The sequence below is a fragment of the Neocloeon triangulifer genome, unplaced genomic scaffold (assembly GCF_031216515.1).
Source record: "Neocloeon triangulifer isolate White Clay Creek 2 clone unplaced genomic scaffold, ASM3121651v1 ptg000015l, whole genome shotgun sequence".
NCBI classification, from domain to species: domain Eukaryota; kingdom Metazoa; phylum Arthropoda; class Insecta; order Ephemeroptera; family Baetidae; genus Neocloeon; species Neocloeon triangulifer.
The window spans coordinates 4652517-4677042 of NW_026775557.1; the positions used below are offsets into that span (position 1 = coordinate 4652517).

Sequence of the window (24526 nt, forward strand, 5' to 3'; positions counted from 1 at the left end):
ACATTTATCTCCAAAATATTTTTCTATTTGTGTGTGAGGCAACAAGATTATTCCCCTTCAAATTTTAAAGTACAATTTAATTTAAAAGATAAATTGCAGTTGACACACCTTTTAACTTAAATAAGCAGAAATTTAACACCAAATATTCAAAGTTCAAAAATAATTTTGAACGTATATTTAATTACGTATAATATTATAGTGAGACACTTGACTATGTTAAATTGATGAGTATTATTAATTGTAATTTTTAGGGCTTGTGTTTTGTGTATGAGCTTTATTTGAATTTAACACACCATATGTTGGCATCTTACATGCAACACTTATAGTAATTACAGGTGATTTTAGTTTATTTAATTGTATTTTTTGTTGGCTAAAGGACTTGATGTCTTGGGATACATGCTGAATTTCATCCGGGGCCTCTTGCTTATTCGACATTTTATTTATGTCTCAGCACCTTCATTAATATTTTTCAATGAATTTTCATCCCTGATTATTTTTAATTATTCAAGGACAAGAATTAAAATCAGGTCCCAAATATTTCAATTCGTTAATTTCTTTAATTCCACTTAAATTGTTGACAGGACCGAAATTTATTTCGGGGATTTTTTTTAAGTGTGTGAAGATTTTTTGTGAGCATCTACGTCTGTAATGTGATTTAATTCAGTAATATTTATGAGATTATTTATTTCCATTTATTTTAATAGTTTACACAACAAGAGAGCTCTGATTTAATTTGTGATACTAAAAGTGCAGCGCAGAATATAGTTGCATGAAAGACATTATTCTGACTTATTAACAAGGTTATTTTTCCTCTCACATATTTTACGGTATAAAGAAAGCCCCTTACAATACAGAAATGTAGACAAAATTATCTTAACATTAAAATCTGTGATTGTTATGTATGGGAAAACGAGCATTTTTAGCTTCACAATAAAATGGACGTGACAGGTGAGAGCCTCATATTTGATTTGCGGCCAGTGCTGAGTAACTTTTTGTGCACGTAAATTTCCATTTCCCTATCATTAAAAAAATTACTCTGTCAACTCGTACGGAACTCCAGGACGCTTTTTCCACAACAGGAATCCAGACAACAAACCCACACAGAGTCCAAGTACGACCATTGAAAATCCAAAACCAGCCATTGAACCTGTAAAATCACAGAAATAAATAATAAAATTTTTTTTTCAAATTAATCAAATTCTAAATTGAAATTCAATTTTGTATTATGAAAATTATATAATTTTTTTTATCATTTATCTATTACTTGCTTTTGATTTGATTAGGAAAAACTATTTTTAATGCAAACCTGCAGTGTATGTTGCGTGGAAATAGCGCCTCGGCTTGCCTCCTGTTGTTCCTGGGTGGACAGCCTCAGGGACAGCCGCCAAGGATCCGGCCCTGATTTGCACCACCCTTTGTCTGCCTCCTCCAAGACCGATCCTCACTGGTACAGGGTGCCTCTGGACGATGCCCCTCAATAGTTGATGGGCATCTGCCAGCGAAAGTTGAGCCCTTGGCTGGTCGACCGGGCCGACCAGACCTGGCGCCTCCAGTAAAGAGAACCAGACGGCCACTTCGCCGTTCATACCCTCGCTGCTCAGCTGCAAAGCAAAAATTAATTGAAAATTTAGATTTATTTTTATTTCTTTTGAAAGTGATTACAGATATTTTTTCTTCAATGAACTATTCCAATTTTTTCAACACCAGAAAATAAGGTTATTATTTTTTTATCATTTTTTTTTCTTACTGTAATTTGGGTAACCCTGAGTGGAGAAACTCCTGCGATTCCAGCAATGGCCCGGCGCAATGAATCCTGGACGGCCTCCAGATTGAATTGAGACAGCTCACGATATGAAACTAAATTGCAATTCGGTTAAATTAAAACTTAAAATTTCACTAATTTTTAAATACTTTGTAAAGACAATTTTAAGAAGAGGCGGTTCAGTCTGTTCAGGCAAGGTGCAATTTCAAAGTTGGACCAAGCTGGGTGTCCCGTTCTGTAGCCGTAGTAATGGGTAGTTGAAACATGTTGGAATGCCGTGCTGGACTGGCTCTCTTGCTGCATATTTCAGTATAAATATTTAATTATTAATATTATATATTTAATTTCAATATATTTAAGGTACCGCTGGTGTTAAATAAGTGGCAACTCCAACAGGCACGCGCTGTACGTGGTTCAGAACTTCCATTTCGACGCTCCAGTTTTTGTGCGAGAGAAACACTTCCACTGTCGAGTAAAATCCTCTTTGGGTGCCCCTCGATGCAACCCACACGTCGCACAAAATCCCGCGCACCTCGCGCTGTCAAAAAGGATTTTGGTTTTATCCATTTAGTTTTTTATCTTTTTACTCACCAGTCCCCAGTAGGCGAAACTGTCTCTGTCCGCGTGAAGAAGCTCTTGGGCATGTCTGAGACGGACGTGCTTGGTGGCTGCTGTGAGGGCTGCATCAGGCGCGTCCAGGGGAATTCCTTCCAAGGTGCAATTTCCAGTATCTTCACTAATTCGGTATTGCACTCCTGAAACGAAACCACCATTAATGCGCCATTCAAATTGTTGACAAATAATGCCATTTTAATTTTCGTATTTTATTTATTTTTCATAAACTAAATCCATAATTGAAAATTTTAATTTAATAATAACGAAAATGACACAAGTTAAAGCTACCTCGACTAAATTTTCCATTATTTATATTTTTAATCAATTTTTAAAACAAAATAGCATTATTTTTCTAATTGTAAGCAGAAGAAAAAATGAAGTGAATTTTATTTTACCACTTTTGAAGTCGTGCACTAATCTGTAACTCTGCGACGGTAGTCTGGACTGAGCGGGAGGGAAGTTACCAAAGTTGACAGGTGGCAACGGAGTGTGCAAATGCGGCCTCCAAGTGTAAGCGACCAACTTTTCCACCAAGTCGTAATGCTGCTGCTCGTACGAAATAAGCCTCGAGCTCTGCAAAGACAAACAATTTGGTTTCGCAGTTAAGATATATCCGCGCTCTCTCTGCGAGCAAATGTTTTATCGCTGGCTTATATTGTTAGGACGATGAGATTAATTTGATGTGGTGACGTGTTCAGGCAAAAAAGGACTAAAAATTCGCTTACGTGCACAATTGTCTCCATAGAAACAGAGAACTGTTCCGCCAAGGGAGGAAGTCGAGGCGCCCTATTTGTCTGTGCCAAGGGCTGACAAAAGACGCCAGGGGGTGGCAGGAAGGGCGAGTCCACCCTATTCCATTCTCCGCCAACTTCGGTCTTGAAGTTCAGAAAAGCGTAAGTCAGCTGAATGTAGCCTCCTGGCAATCCAAAAACACGCCCTGCAAACAAGGAAAGTTGCAAGCTAATAATTTTTCATTTTTTTCTGCAAGGAAATTAGAAATTATTGAAATAAAATTAGACTTTTTGTTTTCTTTTAATAATCAGGTAAGAGTAAAATTAATTGTAATACATATTATTTATGTATTCAGCAAGCGATTTAGTTGGTATGTATAATCTGTTGATATCTGTTCTGTTGATAGTGTTGACTTGAAACCTTAAAAGAAAAGAAATAGGAAAAATATAATGAAATAAATTTAAAATTTTTTGAAATTTTTCTTTCAATTTGAAAGGTTTAATTGTTTTAATAGAGATGACTCGAATAGAAATAAAAATTAAATAATGCTTTTTTGCATGAAATAACAATATTAAATTACGTTAAATTAATTAAATTCTATTATAGCAACTAGAATTCTGAAATTTTTCCTCTTTTTGATCCTATAATATGACAATTCTTTTTACATAAAATAATAGAATTTATAGATTACCCTTTTTCCCATGAAAGAAAATTTGAAAACAAATTGCCTAATGTATTTAATATGGCCTCGTGCGACCTGCGCCTAAAAGGTTTGAATGACGGCGCTGTGATCGGTGCACACCCACCGGTCCCATGTGCAGCCCACAAGAGAAAAGGCGCAAAACTGCCATGTTTTGCATTTGCGAGTGAGTTGTTTGTGTCCAGAGAGGTGGACTGTTTGTGTTGTTTCCCTGGAAACTTGCAAATTTGGGCTAGAAAATGAAACGACCCCGGCCACCTGAGGTAATAATTCTTGAGTTTGAACGCTGATTGAAATTTTAAAACGTAAATCGGTTGCTGTTTTAGAAGTGTCACACAACTGATCCCGGTGGAAAGAAAATCAAACTCCATGCAGACCAGCAAAAAACCACCACACAGTCTTGCAGGCTTTGCCTGAGGCCCGCTGAAAAACCAGTTTCACTCGGCCTTATTGGTTTGGAGAATATTCAGCGATGGGTTGCTGATTTCGTTGGAATTGAGGTAAATTTGCACTTTGTATGGTTATAAAATATTTCTGACATGTTTTTGTTGTTGTTTAAATTTTATCATTTTGAATAATATTTTCTAATTCTATTTTCAGATTAAGTTCTCAAGTGGATTCTCTGAAAGTATTTGCTGGCCCTGTTTTACAACCCTGAAGACTTGGGCCAACGAGCTGAAAATACAAGCAGCCAGAAATGGTGATGCTAAGCTCAATTCAACTGGGATGTTTTGGAATGAGATCATCAAGAATGAAATTGTAGAAAAGAGCTCTAAAATTAATGGTAAGTTATTTTTTTCTGTGCTTACATAAGTTAAAAATTGTTTTCCAAACTTCGTATTTAACTTGATTATTTTTTTTTAATATTTCTTTTCTTTTTGAAAAGGAAAAAAATTGTTGTTTTGTTTTCGAGGTAAAAAATTAACATGGTGAAAATTTCACAGTAAATCATTCAACTTTGGAAGTGGAAGAGAGCTCTAGCAAATCAACTAACTTTTTGAGGATCGAAGCCATCCACTCTGCCACTGAAGTGAAAGAATGCAGTGTCCAGTTGGAAGAACTAGATGATGATTTCATTGTGAAATGCTGCCAGGGCAAAGTTGATCTGCACAGCAAGGAGAAGGAAAATTCAACTCGAGAAAAATCATTCTCGTGCCCTGTGTGCAAATTGGTCTTTTGCAGCAGCAGCAGCTTGAAACTCCACTTAGAGCAAACCCACCCAGATCTGAAAAGCTGCCCAAACTGCCATTTGACCTTTACTTGGAGACGCAGCCTGACCAAGCATGTGATGGAAAAATCCTGCCTGATCTCAAGAAAAGTCAACCAGAGTGCCTTCTTCTGCCCAAAATGCCCAAGATCGTTTGATAGCCTTCCACACCTTGCTGCGCATTTGAAGGGCCAACACCCTCTTTTTCAACTTCCAAACGCAGCTTACCCCTGCAAGAATTGCTGCAATGTCTACATGTCCCTCAAACAGCTCTCAGATCACTTCCGACACGTCCACGGCGATTTCTCATGCGAGGTCTGCGATGAAGAATTTCCTGCCAGGACTCTGATCATGAATCACTTGATTGAAAAGCATCCTGGATTCCAACTAGAATCTTTCTACCTTCCATCGGATGAAAAGAAATTCTGCTGTGCTGTTTGTGAATTTAAATTCAACAAGTTTTCTGCAGTTGCTCGGCATTTTGTCAAATACCACAAGAACCAGATTCCCATGATGCTTAACAAAGATGAACTGTTTGCTGAACTAACTGACGAAACTGTCATTGAAGGAGAAACTTCAGTAGCAGACGAATTTGAATTAGAGCCAGACGAGGAAGTAGAGGAAGCCGAGTCTGAAGAGGATGATCGCGCTGTGAAAGTGCAGGGTGGATGCGATATTATCCTTGGCAGTATCTCAAAGAAATTGTCTTGTGTCCACTGTCAAGAAGAATTCAACAAGCTAATTGATGCAGTTTCTCACATGAAAGTGAAACACAGCTCTCAGTTGCCTATCTGTTGCCCTGGATGTGGAATTGGCAATTTCAACAAGCCATTCCTGACAGACCACGTTGCTTCCTGTGAAAAGGTAATTTTTACATTGTGCTTTAAATTCCACCCTCTTCTGTTGACTTGCTAATGCTTTAATGTGTAATGAAATTTTTACGACTTTTTAAAAACAATTTTAATTTTTATGAATATTTGTCAGATTTTAATTTTCGATTTTAATAAGACGTGTCTCAATTTTTCAGGTTCCATTGAATATTACGAAACAGCTGCAAAAGGATATAGCATTAAAAAATTCAATCACCTATAAGTGCCCTCACTGCCCTCAGATATTCAAGTTAATTAACACTGCGAACCTCATGACACACTATGAGAAGAAGCATCTCTCAAAACTCTGCTTCAAATGTCCTGGTTGCTGTTTATTGCATCCTACACCTCAACATCTATTGTCCCACCTGTTGAGCTGCAAGAAAATTCAATTTTCCTCATACCTGCCCCAAGCCTCTACTTCAGTCTCAGAGGCGGAGGAAGGCGAGTATAAATGTGCGTTGTGTTCCAAGCAATTTGCTACCAGTGCACTGCGAGGCAACCATTTACTGATTCACCGCACAAAGGCCAAAGTCTTTGAGTGCGATTATTGCTCACGCATATTTACAAAAAAATTGGAATTGATCGTTCACATTCTTGCACATCAGAATCAGCCTGCAAATATGAACTTTGAGCCAAAATTCCAGTGCTGTGTGTGTTTCACTGAGGTTTACACTGATATTGAACTTGCACGCCATTTGCAATTTGCACATCTCAATAGAATCTCATTTTCAAAAAAATCCAAGGAATCGCAAATGGTTGTTGCTGTGCGCAGCATGCAGGTTCAGCGTTTGTCTGTGAAGAACAAGAATCGAGACATTCAGTTTGATCCTCAAACTTCCATTCTCAGATACCAAGGCAAGAATATCTGCTGCCAACTTTGCCCAATGATATATTGCAATGAAGCTTGGTTCACTCGTCACATGGAAAAGCAGCACAGCAATTTGATCATTTGCTCAGGTTGCGGAACAAGATTCTCATTGTTGATACAGATGAAGAACCATTTTAGAACCTGCAACAAGATGGCTGCGGACCAAAAATTGCTGATGATGAGTCAGCTGAGTCCCAAGTATACCAGCGAATGGGTCTGCAAGCCATGTCAGAAGGTCATGTACAGCATGACTGAAGTCGATTCTCACATTTTAAGATGTCACAAACAGTTTGAGAACCTCCAGTGCAACCAGTGCAATCTTCACTTTATCAGCAAGCAAGCCCTGGAAGAACACAGAAAAATGCATCAGCTTCCAAAACAAATCCTTATGAAGACCTGCATGGAGTGCAAGATTTCATTTGACTCAGAGGAGAACCTTTGCAGACACAACCTTTTGAAACACTCCACTCCATTGACAAATGACAAACAACCTCCGTTGAAGATCTGTGAGAAGTGCAAGGCCAATTTTGACTCGGAGGCACAACTTCTCAGGCACGACCTTTTGAAACACATGACCCACGAAAACATAACTTGCAAATTCTGCTTCCTGATGTTCCCCAAAGTGGACTTGCTGATCACTCACATTTTAAGGCAGCACCCTGAGAAAGCCTTCACTTGTGAAATCTGCAAAATGCCTTACATCAACAAGTTCATGCACAAGTGCCACAATGCCAACAATCAAGAAGTTGACAAGGCCGTGGAGGTCTCAAAGCCTTTGACAGTGGACGCCCCGAAGCGTTCGAGGGGTCGTCCGAGGAAAAACCCTGAGCCAACTTTTCAAATCATCGACAACAGTGACAACACAGGCAAGAAGCGAGGCAGAGGCCGGCCAAGGAAAAATCCTGTCGATGACAATGAGAGCAAACTGACCATTCAATGTAAGACATGCAAGATGTGCATTCTGCGCTGCGACTCTTTGGCGGAATTGCTGAAAAAATCAAAAGGAGCCCAGGAATTGCACAAGTGTAGTAAGCAACAGAATGGGAAAGCAATGAGCATCGTTCCAGTAAAAACCATCAGGTAATTTAATTACTTGGTTTCTCAGTGAGTAAAAATAGTAAAATTAAGGATATACCCACTTAGTTTGAAAAAAAAATGTATTTTGCTATGTAACTAGCAAAATTTTTAAAAATCATTGCTTTTAATTTTCAGTAAATCAGTATATATGAATATAATTTTTTTTTTTTAAAGCAATAAAGAAACATTTACTACAAATGTTCCCCGATGATTTTAGATTTGAAATTTGAAAATTGTCAATGGCTTCTAATAAAAATAAAAATGATTTCAAATCACAACTTTTGTCTTTTACGAATGCACCCATATAAATGCGTAATTATTCTAATAAAAAAGGGATCATTGACTCACCACTGCCTTCTAGCCGTGCAGCGACAGGCAAAAGATCGTGTCCCTCAGATCGAACATACGTCAATTCCACGCTCATGTCGGCATCACGCCGCCTCCAGCTGAGCATTTCAACTGTGCCGACTCCGGCTCCTTGTACCGTGGACCTAAAATTTATTCAAGAAAGATTGAGAATTAAATTACAAGATTTTCTTTACAAAGGAAATGTATTCCATGAGACAATTATGAATCTTAAATTTTATAATAATATTAAAATTAATTGTGAGGTCAAATTTAATATTCTAACCTGTTTGTATCCTGGCCAGGCGCTCCGGACGATATGAAGGAAATTATCGATTCCAGCCGCACATAGGAGGCGCACTGGCTCTCACTGCAAAAGCAGGCGTGCGGCAGTGAGGTGGACACATGGCACCTCACCCCTGCGAAGCGATCAATTTCAAATTAATGCCTCTAATCGATCAATAAATGGGTTGTTTACCTCGAATGACGTGTCCAGAGCCGGACGTCAAGTTGACTAAACACGACTGCGACGGGCCTTGTTTCTTGTTTGGCGCCGCTCTTGGCACCAGGGTCAGCGCCAGCCGTGTTTCTTCTTTGTGCTCGAAGACTGTGAACTTGCGGTTGCCATCCCATATTTCAACGGTCAGCTTGTAATGCTAAAAAAAATGATCAGTATTTTTTTTTTAATTCTACTAGAAAAATCTTAAACTTTTTATATCCTTTTTTGCTCAATTATATCACTTGGCATGCAAATTTGATGTAATTTGGCTGGACTGGAATAATATTTAGAATATTTTCGTATCGAAAAATTAATTAAGCAAGAGAGAAGACTTCTGGGCGAAATTAATTACAACAACTGTTGCGCCATTTCAAAACAAAGCCCGCGAGAACTTTTTTGCGACAAAAGAAAACAAACGCAATTGCAGAGAGGTTAATTTACAAAAAAAGATTTCATAACAAAGAGGGCAGAGGCAAACAGTAATTTAGAAAACAAAACCGGCAAGAGCAGTGAGCGCGCTGAGAATACAATTGCAAGCTCTGTTTTTGACGACAAACGAGAGGCTTCAAAAAAGAAAAGCGCATGCAGCCGAGAGCTAAAAAAGCCCTAATACGACTGAAGCTACAAATAACAAACAAGAAAGACAAGTGGGTTTATGCAACCGGCACGTATCGAAAGGAGCGCGGATTGCCTACTTAGCTCTCGTCAGGCGCTCTCACTGCTGGCAAGATATCTAAAGCTTTCAAGTTTCGTTTTCCTCTCAATTTGCCAAGCAGAAGGTACGCGCTGAGAGTGCTGAGACCGCAATGAACGGAGGCTCAACTCAATTACAAAGGTTTGCCGACCGTGCAGACTTAGTGAATAATTGACCAAAATTCAATCAGTTGAGGTTTACATACAATGGAATGAGTTTTGAATCTATTTTTTTTTATGATGGCGTTGTATTTTTGCTTACCGTTGGAATAAAAAATAGATTTCAATTTAAATCTGCTTGCAAAATACTAAAAAAAATTCACATTTCCAAATTTTTGTAGGAAAAACATAATATATTAACACTCGTAATCAATTATACAGTTTATTTCGTTTATTTTACATTAATATGAATGGAGTTGCAATCATTGAAAAATAATTAAAAAAAATGTACAACAAAGAGATAAAAAAAATTAGGGTGGAATTGAATAAAAATCTTACCTCTGGCAGCATAGGCGGCAGCGATTCGAGTTCGTCCTTGACCGGTTCGGTGGTGGTCGGTGCTTCGGTGGTGGTCGTGGCCACAGCAGGACTTTTTTCAACATGTTCCGTTGGCGTGGGATGCTGTTTTTTCGCGGTGGCCGGCGGCGAAGGCGGGGTTGTCGTTGTCGAGAGCGTCGAGCTGGCCGCCTCGGTTGTGACCTCCCTCGCGACCTCTGCCCTTACCGAGCTGCCGGGATGAGTTGTAGTCGCCTCGGAGGTGATGGCCGCCTGCGTGCTGGCGGCCTTGGCCTCCACTGGGCCGGTGCTGCTGCTCTGCTGGCACGTGCTGAGCGCGGCCAGCGCCCACAACACAAGCGCCAACCGCACGATCATCTCTCTGCAACACAAAAGAGTCGCCTTTTGAATGCGCCATTCTTTGTTCGTGCTCTTTGTCTCTCTCGCGGGCGAAATAATAATAAAAAAGAAACTAAAGACGACCTCTTTACATGCACATATGCAATTTTCGGCACACCGCGGGGCCACACGTCCGCTCGTTCTCCTTATTTCTAGAGCGCTATTTCTGACCTTTCTTGAGACCCGCAGCTATAAAGTTACACCGCAAGAGTAATGCTCTGACATTAGAGGTGTAAAAAAGTTACATATTCAGCTTCAGGTAGGAAAAAAGTCAAATTTTTTTATTCTTAAGTCGTTTGATTAATTTAATATTTTTGTCGGAGACAGAGTCTCTTTCTGAATTTTTGAAACCACAGAATATATAAATCCAAAATTTTATATTATTTTCTGTGGAAAATAAAAATTAGATTACAATAAAAATAATAGAATCAAATGAAATTCTATTCTAATAAAAATAAATAATCTATGATTTCTCAACAATATTTATCAGAAAAATTTATAAATAAATTTTTCTATAAAATTTATAAGTTGTTTTTAATAAAATTCGCACCCGACTGAATAAGAGTGCAAACAAGCTCTTAAAATCATCGCACTTGAAACATAACGAGCCCGAATCTGCTGAATTCAGAGCTCGTCAGAGCTAAATGCGCACAACTCGACAAAAGAAAAGTTGTTGAGAAGTTCGTGCGCCCGGCTGGCAACTTATGCAATGCGCGGTTAATAACTAAAACAGCGCCAAATTTCTCAACCCACTAGATCAAAAGCTTTAAACTCGGCACTCGAGCGCGAACTCGACAAATCCGGGCAGCATTATAACTGATACGGTTGCGCAGAGGTACGACGTCTTAGCGAAACAAACTTTGGCCGACGCAGTTCACCCATGAGCATAATTAAGAGCGGCATCCAAAATTAGAATTCCCACACGGAGAGAGCAGGTTGCTTTGCTCCTTTCGGCATCTCCTACTTGCCGAGAGGCAATAATTATGCGCATTAAAGTCTCTTGCGCAAAGTTATAATTAGTTCGGCGGGATAAGATTTAAATCACGGCCGCCGCAAAGCACTTGCAATGGGCGATGAGACGCCCCGGCGTAATTGCATGTCTAAAATTTCGCGGCCCCGCTGGCTCGCTCACGGACGAGTAAGTTTCGTCAAAGAATGTTGATTGAAATGGTGCGAGCGCAAGCTTGCGAGCGTCGGCTGAAGAGAACGAGAGAGGACTTTATTGTCACGCCTGTCTGAATCTGCATTTGAATTCGTTTAGCAAAATTGTATGCGGGCGCCGAATCTCTCTCTCTCTCTTTCTCAGAGAGAGAGAGAGAGAGAGAGAGAGAGACCCTTCCACTGTTGGGTGCTTTTGTGCCTCACGAGAGAAAAGAATGAAAAAGTAGGCCGCCGCTCAAACACTCGGCGCGATAAATTATTTCGATTTCATGCATTCGTGTCAGACGTAATCTCAAAAAATGAGCTCAGAATAATAGAGCGCCGACCAGCCTTATAGGTGTTCGCGATTTTTTTCTAAAGCTCCTTCTCTCTAAAAGCTTTTTAAGGGGCAAGGTTTTTTAGGTTAGAACTTTCCAGACACAAAAAGTTTGCAAAATTCAAATTTTTTTCAGAATATAAAATACAAAATAAATATTAATTTTCATTTCTTTTAAAATTGAATAGGTAGTGAAAAATTGCAAACACCGCTGCTTAACACGCAGAGAGTGCGTGGAAAATAATATATTTTTATATTGGAATTGGTCAGATTGGTGACCTCCATAAAATTAGATGAGAAAGCCTTCAGGCTGTCAGACCCTTCAAAATTGAATTAGACAAGAGAGCTTTCCCATGCTTTTAAGCAAGTGACTCGAAATTGGATTATTCAGACATTTTGAAGCCTGCAAGCTCGTACAATTGTTCTGCGAAAATTTTGCAGTTGCATAAGTTATTCGGATTCAAAATTCAATTTCAGCTCTTGATTTAGAATTTTCTTTAAACCTAAAGCTAAAAAGCAACATAATTATTCGTAGTTATTAATAGAAATTATCCTATTAAACGCATTTGCTTACAATATGCGCTGCTGGAGCAGAAGTAGAAAATAAAAATATGAAAAATTATATGATTCATAATTCATACACCCGCTAGTATACATTTCCTTACATTTTACATAATTATATCGCTAATCGCGCCAGCAAAAATCTTGCTGAAAATTCATTGCAAGCATTGCCAACTTAATAAAACAAATTTGTGTAAAATTTACATTATTTTGCTCCTGTTCAAATCGAGTTATGATAAAATTTTAAATTTTGAAAAAATTTAATTAAATTTAAAATATCAAAATTTAAGATTTTTTGATATTTTAATAGAATTCCCTATTGAGGCAATACAGTATTTGGTTGGTTCACTAGTTTTTTTTGCTCCCCGCCTACCATTGCCGCCTACTGACTGCTGACTGATGGCAATAAGTGACCAACAAGAAGTGACTTTTGTTTGTTTGTGTTTTGTGTGTAGCTCGTACCTATGATTTTCATATAATTCGTTCAAACATCGTCGTTTTTGGGTCGCGAATGCCGCGATCATCCTTCAAAGCCTCCGTAGGTCTGAATGCAACGACGATTAAGCGGGAAAGTGACCCAAGAATTTGGCTCCGCGCGCGTTGTTGCTTGACAGAAATCCTCTCCTCCCTCAACCGTGCCACGTGGCATCGGTAAGTTTATGTTAATTTATTTTCGTATGTTATATTCTTTGCTCGGATTAAAATAGAATTGCATTTCTTGTTTGTTGTGAAACGAATTTTATGAAAATATTATGGCTGAATTTTTTTGTCTGCTGCTTGCAGGAAAAATGGCGGTTAACCGGAAATGGCGCAGGGAGGAGGCCCCAGACAGGTCCCTTCGTCGACAACAGTCAGCGCACGACCTTTCCTCAGCACCTTCAGCAGGTCAGTTTTTTCTTCTTCGCATATTCATAATTATCACTATCTTTATTTGTCCCCACACGTACGGCAGACGACAAAATTTGGCCCTTTTTCTGCCGACGCCGATGAATTGTTACGCTAAAAACTAATTAAATGCAACCGCGGTGTTATTAATTATTTGAAATTCTGTTTTAAAAATTTGAAAGACTTATTATTGCCTTTCACTTATGCAAACGATCTTAATATTCCGTAGGGACCTAATTTTTTTTTTTAATTTTTTTTTTTTTTTATAATTTGGGTCAAAAAGGAATATTTTAAAAGATTTGCAATTTATTACACGAAATTCAAGTTTTGTTCGATCGAATGAGCCAGGAATTTCGAATCAAGTTTCCCCGTTTCCCCACATGAAATTTTTTAACCACCCTGTTAGTGACACACGTCACACAGACCAGATGGTGTCGTACATTTGGCCGTAAAATTGGCTTCCGAAGTCGTCGTAAAAACTTGCAGCTAACCTTTGGCGTTCTAAAAATTAATAGACTACGCGCCGGACCAAGTGTGCCGATGTCAGTTATTAAAACGGCGGCTTCTTTTACGACCCACCCCATCAGAGGTTGAATTTTCCAAGGACCACTCGGGCGATGGAGTGGGTTTCATTCTCGGTTCCATCTGCACTTCCATACACATTTTTCGCGCTAATTACTCCCCTTTTTGCTCCGAGCTTGATGAAAATGAATGACTGCGGCGCTGTTCATTTCCAAAGTTTAATTTCCTGTCACGGCTGGGTTATTTTTCGTAATTATTCCTGATGAGATAAAAAAAAAACTTGTTTTACTGGAAGAGGTTGTACGCGTTTTTGTTTGCTGCCATTGTTCATGACTGCAGAATGTACCGTTCGCTGTAATTACCAACTGGTCTATTGTACCTGTGTTGTGATGCAGCAACGCACATACATGGGTATTGTTATTATTATTATTATTATTATGTAAGCCACAAGTGCATAACCAAACCAGCACAAGCTCTGATTTAACTCTCTCTTTATGTCTTGCCCCTCATCAGCCATTAGTTACCTAATGACGGAGCAAACCGGATTATTCTGAGGGAATAATAACTTTCTACAAAAAATAGGGCTTTCCGTAAGCATCGATCCTTCCCAGAAGCCGAAAATAGAACCGTCACGAGACCCGTAATTTACCTCTTATGAAGCCAATATTTGGGCTTGGAAAACCGGAATAGGCCGCAAAATTTACGACTGCTGTGGGAGTAAAATCGATGCTGGGGTTTAACTTATTTTACAGGCTGCTATGAAAACTGATTTATTTTAGCAAATGAAGTTTGATTAATTTTGTTACATTTGAACCGTCTTTAGTTCTGAGCAAATTCAACTTTAAATTATTGCTGTCAATCAAACTTACAAGTAAAATTAAAATAAAATTAGTAACTCTTGACCAATCGCCTTTATGTGTAATTACGTTATGAGACGCGAGTCATTGGAGACAAAATTCCTATTGTGATTAATTGAGGAGGGTGAAAGTGATTTTTTTGGGGTTTAAAAATTCTAAAAAAATTTATAATTTTTTTATGTTTATTCTTAGATTTTAAGTTTCTGAAATTCTTCTGACATTGAATAAAATGGAGTTTAGATATATAGATTTTTTGAAAACAATTATCCGTTGAACAACTAGCGCTGTATAAATCTAATTCTTAAAAATTATGGGTTTATAATGGAGGGAAAATACAAACACATTTCTAATTTTAATGTTACCAATTTGTTAAAAAAATTTTAGTTGAAATGCATTTTGATTGACGTATTTATCATCTGAATGTATATCACTATTATTAAGCAAACTAGAAAACCTGCACAAATGAAATGAATATTCACGCGTTAAAAATTAAATACTGTAAGAAGTGAACATTTGGCACATTTAATTTCCTTGTTCAAAGTTTCCTCTCATGCATGGAGGTTATACCAAGGCTTTTTTTTCTCATTCCACTTCTCTCTCCCTTTATTCAGAATCAAACGAGACCTTTCGCAAGCAGGTCTCGTTGAAAAAGCAATTAAAAAGGGCACCAGAATGAGCGAGTGTGGCGAAACCACGTCAAAAGGAGCGAATTTTCGTCAAAGGACGCTCAAGTCGTCCGACAAAGGCGCATCCTTTGGGTCGACGCTCCGCGCCCGGAATTTTCGGGCAAACGCAATTTCGGCCGAAAGAAACGTCCTGCTTTTCAGCATTAATCAGGCGCGAAGGGAAGGCAGAGTGTATAAATCATAAGCGTGTCGTCGTTCTTCTTAATGAAAAAGCAAAACTGCGTCACTCTCGGCGAGCGCATTTGCAAGAAGCGGGCTCGGCGTACTTGAGAGAGTTACTGGGTTGGTGGGCGCGTTTTTTTCTATCTCGGCACTCTCTTGAGAAGGCTCCGAGTATGTATCAAGTGCGGAAAAATGAATGTTTCTCGCAATAAGGAAGATTGAAGAGCCGAGATTTTAAATCTCCCGCGAAGAAAGAAAGAAATTTCAGCCGAGTATTGCAATTAATAAAAAAAATTTTGTTGCCGTTGCGGCGGTTTTAAATACAAAGGGGCTCCTCGCGCACGCCAAAGTAGCTCTTCACAGTGTTATTATCGAGTAAATGGCTTTGACGCCAACAGCCACCGCCACACAATTTTATCAAAACACCTCTGGCAGAAGCAGCTTTTTCCATAGCCGGCGGCGCATCCACGCTTTTGCTGCATCTCTCGCGCCGCTTTTTCCGCACGACGGCCTCCTTCATGGATATTGCACTTTAATTTCGCCCTGGAAAAAGAAGCGCTGAGCCGAAAAGCCCGAATTTAGGCCACTTACTCGCCTCGCCTGCGTTTTATTATTATTTTTATTTCTATTTTATTTCAGCAGCCGCTGTTTGCATTATGAATAATAATTCGCTGCTGCCGGCGCAACGAGGTTTTTCACTTTGTGCGCGTTTCGAAAAGAGTCGTCAGCGGCGCTGCTCGAATTAAGTTGGTGTTTATTGCCCCCTCTGCTCTCTGTCGGCAAATATCATGAAAGGGAAAAAGAACAGAGCCGCAGCTTTGCCCACTGGCTATTTTCAACGGGAGGCGATGGCAAAAAACTGCGGCTTTTCTAAATGGAAATTCTTTACACGCGGTAACACCTCTGGCATAAAAGTCGGGCCTAAAAGTTGCGGGATGCAAAGGAGCGTCTGTTTGATATCGGGTATGCGTGCCAAAATATTTCGTTTCCACTTTAGGTGGAAAAAATTTAAATTTCTTTTTAATCCCTGAAATTATTTGGAAAAAAGTGTAATTTTTGCAAGTCTTGTTATTTTCCCTCTACATTTTTTGCTGCAATATACAAGCTCATTTTTTTTTCTTCTTCTTCGATAATCCACTGTCTGCCAGTCTCATTGAGAAACTGCTGGCCACGCGAGCAGAATGTCAAGCAGGAAGAAGTCAATGAAAATATTTTCTCCCCAGTGACACATTTATTGAAGTTTGAACGAGTGGAAATGTACGAACGACGGAGGACTCGCCCGAGGAAGACAGGCAGCCACGCAGGCAGGATGCGACCAAATTTTTTCCGTCAGCTAAGCAAAAAAGAGGCGACTCGAGTCCTTTCTTCTTCTCCTCATCCGGCCGTACATATACAGAAAAATACACCCATTCTTATATGTATATGCAGAAGACGTTTGCGTGTATGTAGATATTTTGCAAACGTCTCAGGGCACATAAAATATGTATATGGAAATTCAATTTTTCAACCGACGCGGAGTGTTCACGAGTGAGTCGTAAAAAAGCGAGCGACCGATTTTTATTCCGACTCTTCCTCTGGGAATTAATACGTGGGCTTCGGGCGCGGTGAAGGAGATTCAATAATATCATAAAACATGGCAGTGCAACAAAGGCACTCTCCAGCCGCTATTATTAGGTATCAAAATAACCATCTCCGATATTTGAAAGGGCCGCCCTTGAGACGAAACAAAAAGGTTGCGTTCACTCGGCCGGAATTTATCTCTCCCTTCTGTGCCGTGGGCGGAACGGAAGCCGAGTCAGAAGAGATTGCAATAAGTTCCAGCGCATAATCCGACCCGAGAATACGCAATTACCCTCATTCAGCAAGGACGCCTCCGACAACGCGATTGATTATTGATCAGCAACTACTGCGCCTTATTCGAAAAACGGACGGGCGATTGGGAAATTGCGTAATCCAATGATCGAATGGCAGTGACCGGCGACCGCAACGAGGGGCTAATTTTCCTCTTGACGTAACGACGGCGCCTCCGTCAGTAAATAAATAAAGGTATTAGAGTGGCCCTCGGAAGTGCCACAGAAAGGCTAGAACGAGCAAAGTGACAAGAGCGAGTTGTTAGAAATTCTTATATTGATATTATTATTGTTGTTTATTCTCGTTCAAAGATTATACATACATATCAAGGCAAATATTATTAATAAGGGGTTTTAATTTGACATTTTGAAAATTTTGATAATATCGAAGGATTTAAAAAAATTATAAATTTAAAGCTGTCGAAAGCTCAGCCTGTGCTGATGAAGTAACTTGATTTTATTTAAAATCTAGAATTAATAATTGCATGATCTTTATAGGCGTTGAGAAAAAGTATCTCATTTTTCCAAGTGTATAATTCACGAGGATGATATTTTTATTGTATTATGAAAAAATTGAGGAAATTTAAAATTTATGCTTTTTTAATGGAATTTTAAATTCTTTCTCGTCACTTGTGTTGCGTGTTTTATACGACGTCAAGTTTGAAAACAATAGATTATAATTAATATTGGAAACGAACTTCATTATTTTTATTAATGTGATTTTGCTCTTGAAAAACTTCCCCTTCCCCTTCAGTTTCAGTTTAATTACTCTGTAAAAGGTTAGCATCAAACTTTCTCGTAAAGTTTTATCTTTATCTGACTTTGTGCTGCTTTTTAATATTTATTTTATTAAGCGAAAATCAGCGAAAGTCTTCAATTTGAAAACTCCAGGGTCGGAGTGATCCAAATGTATTCTTGGGAAAGTAGGCTAGTTGCCGACTCTAGTTTGTTCGTTGCTCCACTTATTGCTTCGTTCTGCGTCGCTAACTCGAGCAACTGAAGCGTCGTGTTTGGAGTGCAGGTATGCAACACGCGCAGAATGAGAGAGAGCAGAGCAGGTTGCATAATCAAATATTTAAAACTCTGCTTGCGCTCGTTAATGGCGCCGGCAGCGGATATTGGCAGCAAAATCAAAGCCCATGCGACGTTCAATATATGTTGTTTCAACGGAGCTGAAAGTGCTCGGCTCTAAATAAAACATTTTAACGGAAAATAAACAGATAAAATTTATATTCCTCGCTGTTGCCAGAAGCTTAAAGCTCTTCTGAAAAGTTTCCGTTTTTGAAAGAAGATGACTTATATGGTACGTAGTGATTGGTAACTACGCGAGTCGTTTGGCGGCTGTGGCAACCGAAGCGATGGGCGAGACTATCTTTTGGCAGACGGCCAGCAAGGAAATTTGTCCGTTTTATTCAAAGGCGCATTTTCCTCAGCAGTGGAGATAAAATCAAAATTTTATCTCCGAGCTGAGAGTCATCATGAGTGAAAAAGGGAAACAGCCATAGCAACCTTAGTTACATCAATAAATTTTTAAGGTGGCAAAACATTGGTTTAGATAACTGAAGGTAATCAGAAAGGCATCTGAAGAAATTTAATCATGGATTTTAAATTAATAAATTCTCTATTTGATATTTGATATTTTTCTATATAATTTCTAATATTTTTAAATTAAAACTTTTTGAATTTTTGACAATTTGTTCTTTAGGGAAATGTGATTGGAAAATTAAGGCGTAAACTTATAGCAATAGTAATTAGAACGAAACATTGAAGCTCAAAATTTAAGCTATAACAAGATAATGAAGATTTTCCAATAAAATTAATCGTTTTATTAAATAACATGATTTTTTGTTATAAAATTTAGCAAAAAATAAAATCCAGTACAAGCAAATTTTAATTCCTTTAATCATAAATAAAGTGTCTAATTTTTTTTTTTACTAAAGATCTCTTGAGCAAAAAGGTTAAATAAATCACCATGAAAGATCTCTATTTTTTTCTCATCCCAATTGAATTTATCAATTTATTTCTAAAAAAGGAAGCGTACCACAAATTCAATTTCTCTTTTAACACAACCAGCCGCCTGAAACATTCTCCGCATTTCCGGTGGTAACCATAAACAAATTTACTTGTCATTCGCCGCCGGTCACAAATAGCAAGCGAAAGTGGCCGGAACAATTTTGCGTCAGCACACAAACAAGAGCCCGGCGGTCGGTCGGTCCGTCTGTCGGTTGCCCAGAAAATAAACCGTGTGCCGCAAAAGTGTGAATTGCACGCACATGCAATGTTGGTACCGAACAGGGACACATTCTTGCGCTAACATTTGAAATTCCGGTGGCGTCGGTGCCGCCGAAAGAAAAGAAAGACCGGCCGAATTAAAAAGCGATTGGCACGTGTGTTGATTTGCGAAGGGCAACAATTAGCAGTGCGATAAGAGGACAATGGCTCGGCCGGGGAACGTACGCGACTGGCTAGGGCGTGACTTACCTCAACAGCAGATGTAGTTTGCGCCGCGGCGGCCCCGAGTCTGGCTGCCTTGTGAAATCTCCACTGGAGTCAACACTCACACGGGGCAGGGGTATTGATCGGCCGCCACCACCACCGAGCCACCCCTCGCAGCGTGGCGAGCCTCGTGCCAACCTAACAGAGCGAGGGCGCCCTCCCGACCCTCATTTCCTCTCCGGGACGGCTTTATTTCCTCGACTCGCTTCCTGATTATTTGCATTTTCTCTCTCTCTCTCGTTTAATTGACTCAAAAACACGCACTCGCTTTTTCTTTCTTTCTGAATGCAAAGTGGTGTCATTTGTCTGAGGATTTCGCGGTCGCCCACAGTGCGTATGTACGCGAGCACGAAGATTATTTTCTCCATTCTTTTTTGTGCACTGCCGTCTTCGGCAATGAGGCAAAAACGTGCCTTATGAAATTTCGTCTCTTTTACGCAAGGGAATTGGATTTCTGTTGACGTATTCTGTCTCTGTGAACTGCTTTTGTTGGCGAAAAAGTGGCCTTTATTATTTTTCGCTACATGATGCGCTTTTCACGTTTCTTCGTTTTGAAACTTACTATGCTAATAACCAGTATAACGGACAAGAATTAAAAGCTTTTCAATATTAAGTTGCTATTATAATAAAATTTATGAAAAATATAATTTGAACTTTTTTTGTTTTAAATAAATGCTTTTAACTTTCAGTTATAAAATAAATTAATAATTTATGTTTATTTAAAATAAAATCGCATTTCATGATTCGACAGGAAGTTGTGTGGAACACACAACTACGTTTGATTCATTAAATATTTAAACTAAATGAATAAATTAATTATTAAAGATAATACAATATTATATTCATTAGGAAATTATTGTATAGCTTTGCTAAGAATCGTTACTTATTGTAAAACAAAAATGATGCGTTGGATTTGACATTATTTTATTTGAAAAATTTCTGCAGTTGCTTGATTGAAGTTTTTATTCAGACGGAAAATCGGGTATACACTATTTTTAGTCAAATTTTGAAAAGGAAAAATAAAGCATCATCCCAAAAAAGCCAGGCATGCACAAACAAAGAAAAGAATCTTTCCCATGATATTAAATTTGCCTTTTTCTCAGATCGCACACGAAAAAGATTCGCCTTTGAAAGTCGGGATCCACTTGAATGGCAATTTTTCTTCCTCCGTCCTGCTGCATACGCTTCTTCTTCTTCTCGCTCTTTATCTCGGGTCTATGCGCAATCTTGGAGGAGAGAAAACGAGCAGGGCACTCTCTTCGCAAACATTTGCCGTTTTGCGGGGTGCAGCAAGGCCGATGGTATTTTTCGTTTCCTAGACTTGCTCTTCTCTCTTCACAAAGCATTGCCGCGGACGCGAGAGACTAAGAGAGTTTTCAGCCAGCAAAGAGAGATCAAAGCTTCCTTATTTTTCCCGCGAACGCCAACGGACGTGCTCGCCAAAAATGATAATCCCTTTGATGCCCTCGCCCAAAAACAACCCCACTCGGCAGGATTAATTCCGCGGATTTTATATGCACGTGCTTGCGTTGGGAGAGTGATGAAAATATGCGTTGAGTGGAATAAAGTCGACGCAAAACAAAAGAGTGAGAAAAGCGGGAAATTTCTTACGCCTTATTTTATCGCATGGCCGGTGATGAGTTTTCTTTCGTCGCACCGAGAGCGCGCCGGAATGATTTATGGGTGATCATGAATATAGGGTCGATACTTTTTGCCGAGAGTGCCTGCTTAGTATTTATGGGAAAACAATATTTCACCGCAGCTGCGGACAAAACCGTGTATCTGGGATTATGGATTTTCAATGAAGTTATTAGGTGTGGTAAATTACGAGAGCGACGGAAGGAAAAGCAGCTCGTCATAATTTTCCACGTCCGTTTGCCACCGAAGATTTTCTGCGGCGAAATCACGTTCTCGCCACTCTTGAAAGGGCCCTGTCTGCAACCGAGTAGCCAATTACTCGTCGAAGATAATTAGAACTTTGGGTTGGCGCGGATGTGACTTTTTTTCAGCTCTCAGCAGCCGCCGTTCTTTATTGCTGAATTTTCATGTGTTCTTTTTCGCTCTTGATAAAGCTGGCGGAATAAGGAAGCCTCTGCCGGTTCATTGGATATTGAAAGATCCATTACTCAAGTTTTAATGATCATTCTGATCGCTTACCGATAAATGCAATTTGCAAGAAGATGATGACATTGATTTTCAGTGGCAGAGGCTGGTATGTTGATTTATATGATCTTACACAATGCCAACTGTTATAAATCTCTTTCTGAACAGGAAAACTTTTTCTTGTTCATTTAAATTGGTGAGGTTTTCACAATTCTGATAATCTTTTTCCTTCTTTTGTTTTGAACCTTAATTCAAAGAATATTAAAACATAATGCATTATTTCACATAAGTTATTTGAAAATTAAAATTCTCTATAATAATTGGGACATATTTTCTTTTAAGAGCGTGGAGTTATTTTTCAGCTTAAAATATTTAATTTATACGTTAAAAAAATAAACTGCCGAGCAAATGTGCTCGTCAGGAGCACCAGTCGATAAGTTTTCAAGCTTGACTGGACTTGTACCATTTTAACAATTAATATCATCTTAAAAAAAAAACTATCAATATCCGTGAGCAGCTCATATCGTTAAAAATTGCCAAAAGCCTGCACAATAGTGCATAAAAAAAGTAAAGCAATTTCATGAGCTGGTTTTATGCAAAGATTGAATTTAATCAAAAAAGAGTTTTTGTAATATCGGTACCCCTTGCTCGTCTGCTTGCTTGCATTTGTGTTTCCGTTGCACAAAGGCCCTCAGCCCTTTGTCAGGCAGCGATATTTCCACTCCGAACGTCACGTTTCGTTAAGATCCATTAGCAGATTAGCCCTTTGACGTGAAAGCAAAAACAAATATATATAAAAAAAAACTGCTGGAATAAGAGTTATGTATTTTTCACATAGGCGTGTCTGTCACCGACAAAATGAAGATAACAGCCTCTGAGCTTACGATATAAGTTATTTATCAATATTAATACTGTCGGCTGTCCCAAGTCGTTCATTTTTCAAGTTCCGGCGGCGACGCCACAAAAAGCTGCGGTGTGTGCCGATGAGCCGGTCCACTAGCGGAGGCGCTGTTTTGATGTATTACCTGCCAAAGTGGAGGATCAGAAGCAGCCGGCTGCATTGTCCGTCAGTCTCTCTCTCCTTTTTGTAATTCCTTGCAGCGGCCTTTGTTGAGGTTCCGGCGAGGGGGTCACGGATCGAGCTGTATTATGATGTGCCAGCAAAAAACTACCCACCGAGTGGTACCTCGTGTATGTATAACATCCACGCGAATTTTTCTCCTCTCCGTCCATGGAGAGCCGTGCTTCTTTTCACGAGATACACACACGCTGCTTCCTCTCTGGCAGCTCTCAAAAGGGCCCTTTCATGCGGCCTTGTTTGCAAGTGACAGGGGCGTTGAAAAAGTAATGTTTTCCTTTATTTTTCGCAAATATTTCTCCTCGTGTGTGCGTCGTCGTGCGCGTGGCACTTCTCGACGAGATGCCAACGAGAAGCAATCGCACCAATGAATTATTAACCGTCCCGCCGGCAATTTCGTGTCGCTCCCGCCCCTTTCTAGTAATTTATGTTGGCCCGTTTGTTCTCCGGGCCGCTCGAGTGTCTTGTTTTCGCCTATTCGGCCTAAGTAAGTGCTTTTTATAAACACTCCCATTAGCGTTCCGTGGCCCTCTGATGGGTTCCTTTAATGGACTTCTTAGATTGAACGATTTTATCCCATGATACCCCTTTTTTTGGTGGGAAATCCGAAAACGACTTTTCTTCAAATATTTAGTGCAAAATTTTATTTGAAATGTGATAATATTAATATTGTAGAAGGCAAATAAGACGAGATAATATTTGACTAGATATATTCAGTATTGTAAATGAGTCTCTCAATTTATGGATTTCAAACAATAAAAGCTGTCACACAAATGCAGCATAAAAATACAAAAATTAATATAAACTTTTAATAACAGGTTCGTGCTATTTAAATATATTTGGGCATTTTTTTTATAGTTTTAAGGGTAATTGCTGAATTCCGAAAACGAAAACATGCCATTTTGGTTTTCAGATATGTTGTTGGGTATGATAAGAGGTACCTCTCCCTAAATTTTCAGATGAAAATTTCATGTGCTTTTCCGGGAAATCGGATTTCCGTAAAAAACCAAAAAATGGAATATCTTTGTTTCTAGTAAGAAATTTCAAGTACTCTTTTCACTACTAGACGTAACTTTTTAAGCTGAACAACTTTGCCGTTGACATCTTTTGTGTAGGTCAAAGGTCAAGGTCACTAAATTACAAATTTCACTTTTGAACGCAATTTTCAAAAAGAAGCACACCTTTGATTTTTTTCTAGGTATAGGAAAAAATGTAGCCCCAAGTGTGAAGAACAATATACATGATTTTCAAAATGGCGTTATTTTTAGTTCAAAAGATAATTTTAAGAGAATATTAAAAAACAGGTAAAAATCGCTATTCGGCAATAGAAATTAATTTTCAAACAGCAATAACTTAGTTTCTGTGAGAGATACGACCGTAGTTGTAATGACAAAAAGTGTTTTAAATTACTTGTTCTATCGAACCATGTATTAGTCATCCATGTTTGGTCACTTAAGGTTATTGACCCCCCGTGACCTATGACCTTAAAAAAGGGTTAATCAAAATTGTGGCACAAAAAATCGAAGAATACTTTTAAAACAATTTTCTCGTAAAAAATTTTATGCAAAAATATTTTTTTAAGGTC

The 24526-nt window shown here is 38.9% G+C and overlaps 3 protein-coding genes across 4 annotated transcripts in view; 2 read left to right on the top strand and 1 right to left on the bottom strand.

Moving 5' to 3' along the window:
* Nucleotides 1-555: 555 nt before the first annotated feature.
* On the bottom strand, nt 556-19801 carry LOC132202860 (uncharacterized). Its single transcript, XM_059630132.1, has 13 exons — nt 19746-19801; nt 9869-10247; nt 8657-8834; nt 8465-8597; nt 8182-8324; nt 3103-3314; nt 2773-2950; nt 2354-2517; nt 2127-2300; nt 1912-2059; nt 1748-1857; nt 1307-1601; nt 556-1147 (listed from the first exon to the last, which is right to left on the bottom strand). The coding sequence occupies exons 2-13, from the start codon at nt 10241-10243 to the stop codon at nt 1032-1034; spliced, it is 2226 nt and encodes a 741-aa protein (XP_059486115.1). The 5' UTR covers nt 10244-10247; nt 19746-19801; the 3' UTR covers nt 556-1031.
* LOC132202183 (zinc finger protein 585A-like) lies at nt 3934-8001 on the top strand. The gene is made up of 5 exons (XM_059628935.1): nt 3934-4072; nt 4136-4309; nt 4410-4593; nt 4754-5880; nt 6044-8001. Exons 1-5 carry the CDS (start codon nt 4049-4051, stop codon nt 7838-7840), a joined length of 3306 nt encoding a protein of 1101 aa, XP_059484918.1. The 5' UTR covers nt 3934-4048; the 3' UTR covers nt 7841-8001.
* Nucleotides 12712-24526, top strand: part of LOC132202858 (thrombospondin type-1 domain-containing protein 7B-like) — a 105839-nt gene continuing 94024 nt past the window's right edge. Inside the window, exons 1-2 of one of the 2 annotated variants that reach the window (XM_059630128.1) lie at nt 12712-12953; nt 13086-13187. The gene's annotated coding sequence lies outside the window, so the exon portion shown is untranslated. The remainder of the gene's footprint in view (nt 12954-13085; nt 13188-24526) is intronic. The other variant, XM_059630129.1, reaches the window with a different exon arrangement.

Excerpts from the sequence above, each read along its gene's own strand:
- LOC132202183 (XM_059628935.1), top strand. The coding sequence starts at position 4,049 with ATGAAACGACCCCGGCCACCTGAG. Across the intron at positions 4,073-4,135 it reads AACGACCCCGGCCACCTGAG|AAGTGTCACACAACTGATCC; the intron begins GTAATAATTCTT and ends TTGCTGTTTTAG. Across the intron at positions 4,310-4,409 it reads CTGATTTCGTTGGAATTGAG|ATTAAGTTCTCAAGTGGATT; the intron begins GTAAATTTGCAC and ends TTCTATTTTCAG.
- LOC132202860 (XM_059630132.1), bottom strand. The coding sequence starts at position 10,243 with ATGATCGTGCGGTTGGCGCTTGTGTTGTGGGCGCTGGCCGCGCTCAGC. Across the intron at positions 3,315-8,181 it reads TGCACGGCTAGAAGGCAGTG|GGCGTGTTTTTGGATTGCCA; the intron begins GTGAGTCAATGA and ends CCTTGTTTGCAG. Across the intron at positions 1,602-1,747 it reads TCAGGGTTACCCAAATTACA|CTGAGCAGCGAGGGTATGAA; the intron begins GTAAGAAAAAAA and ends TTTGCTTTGCAG.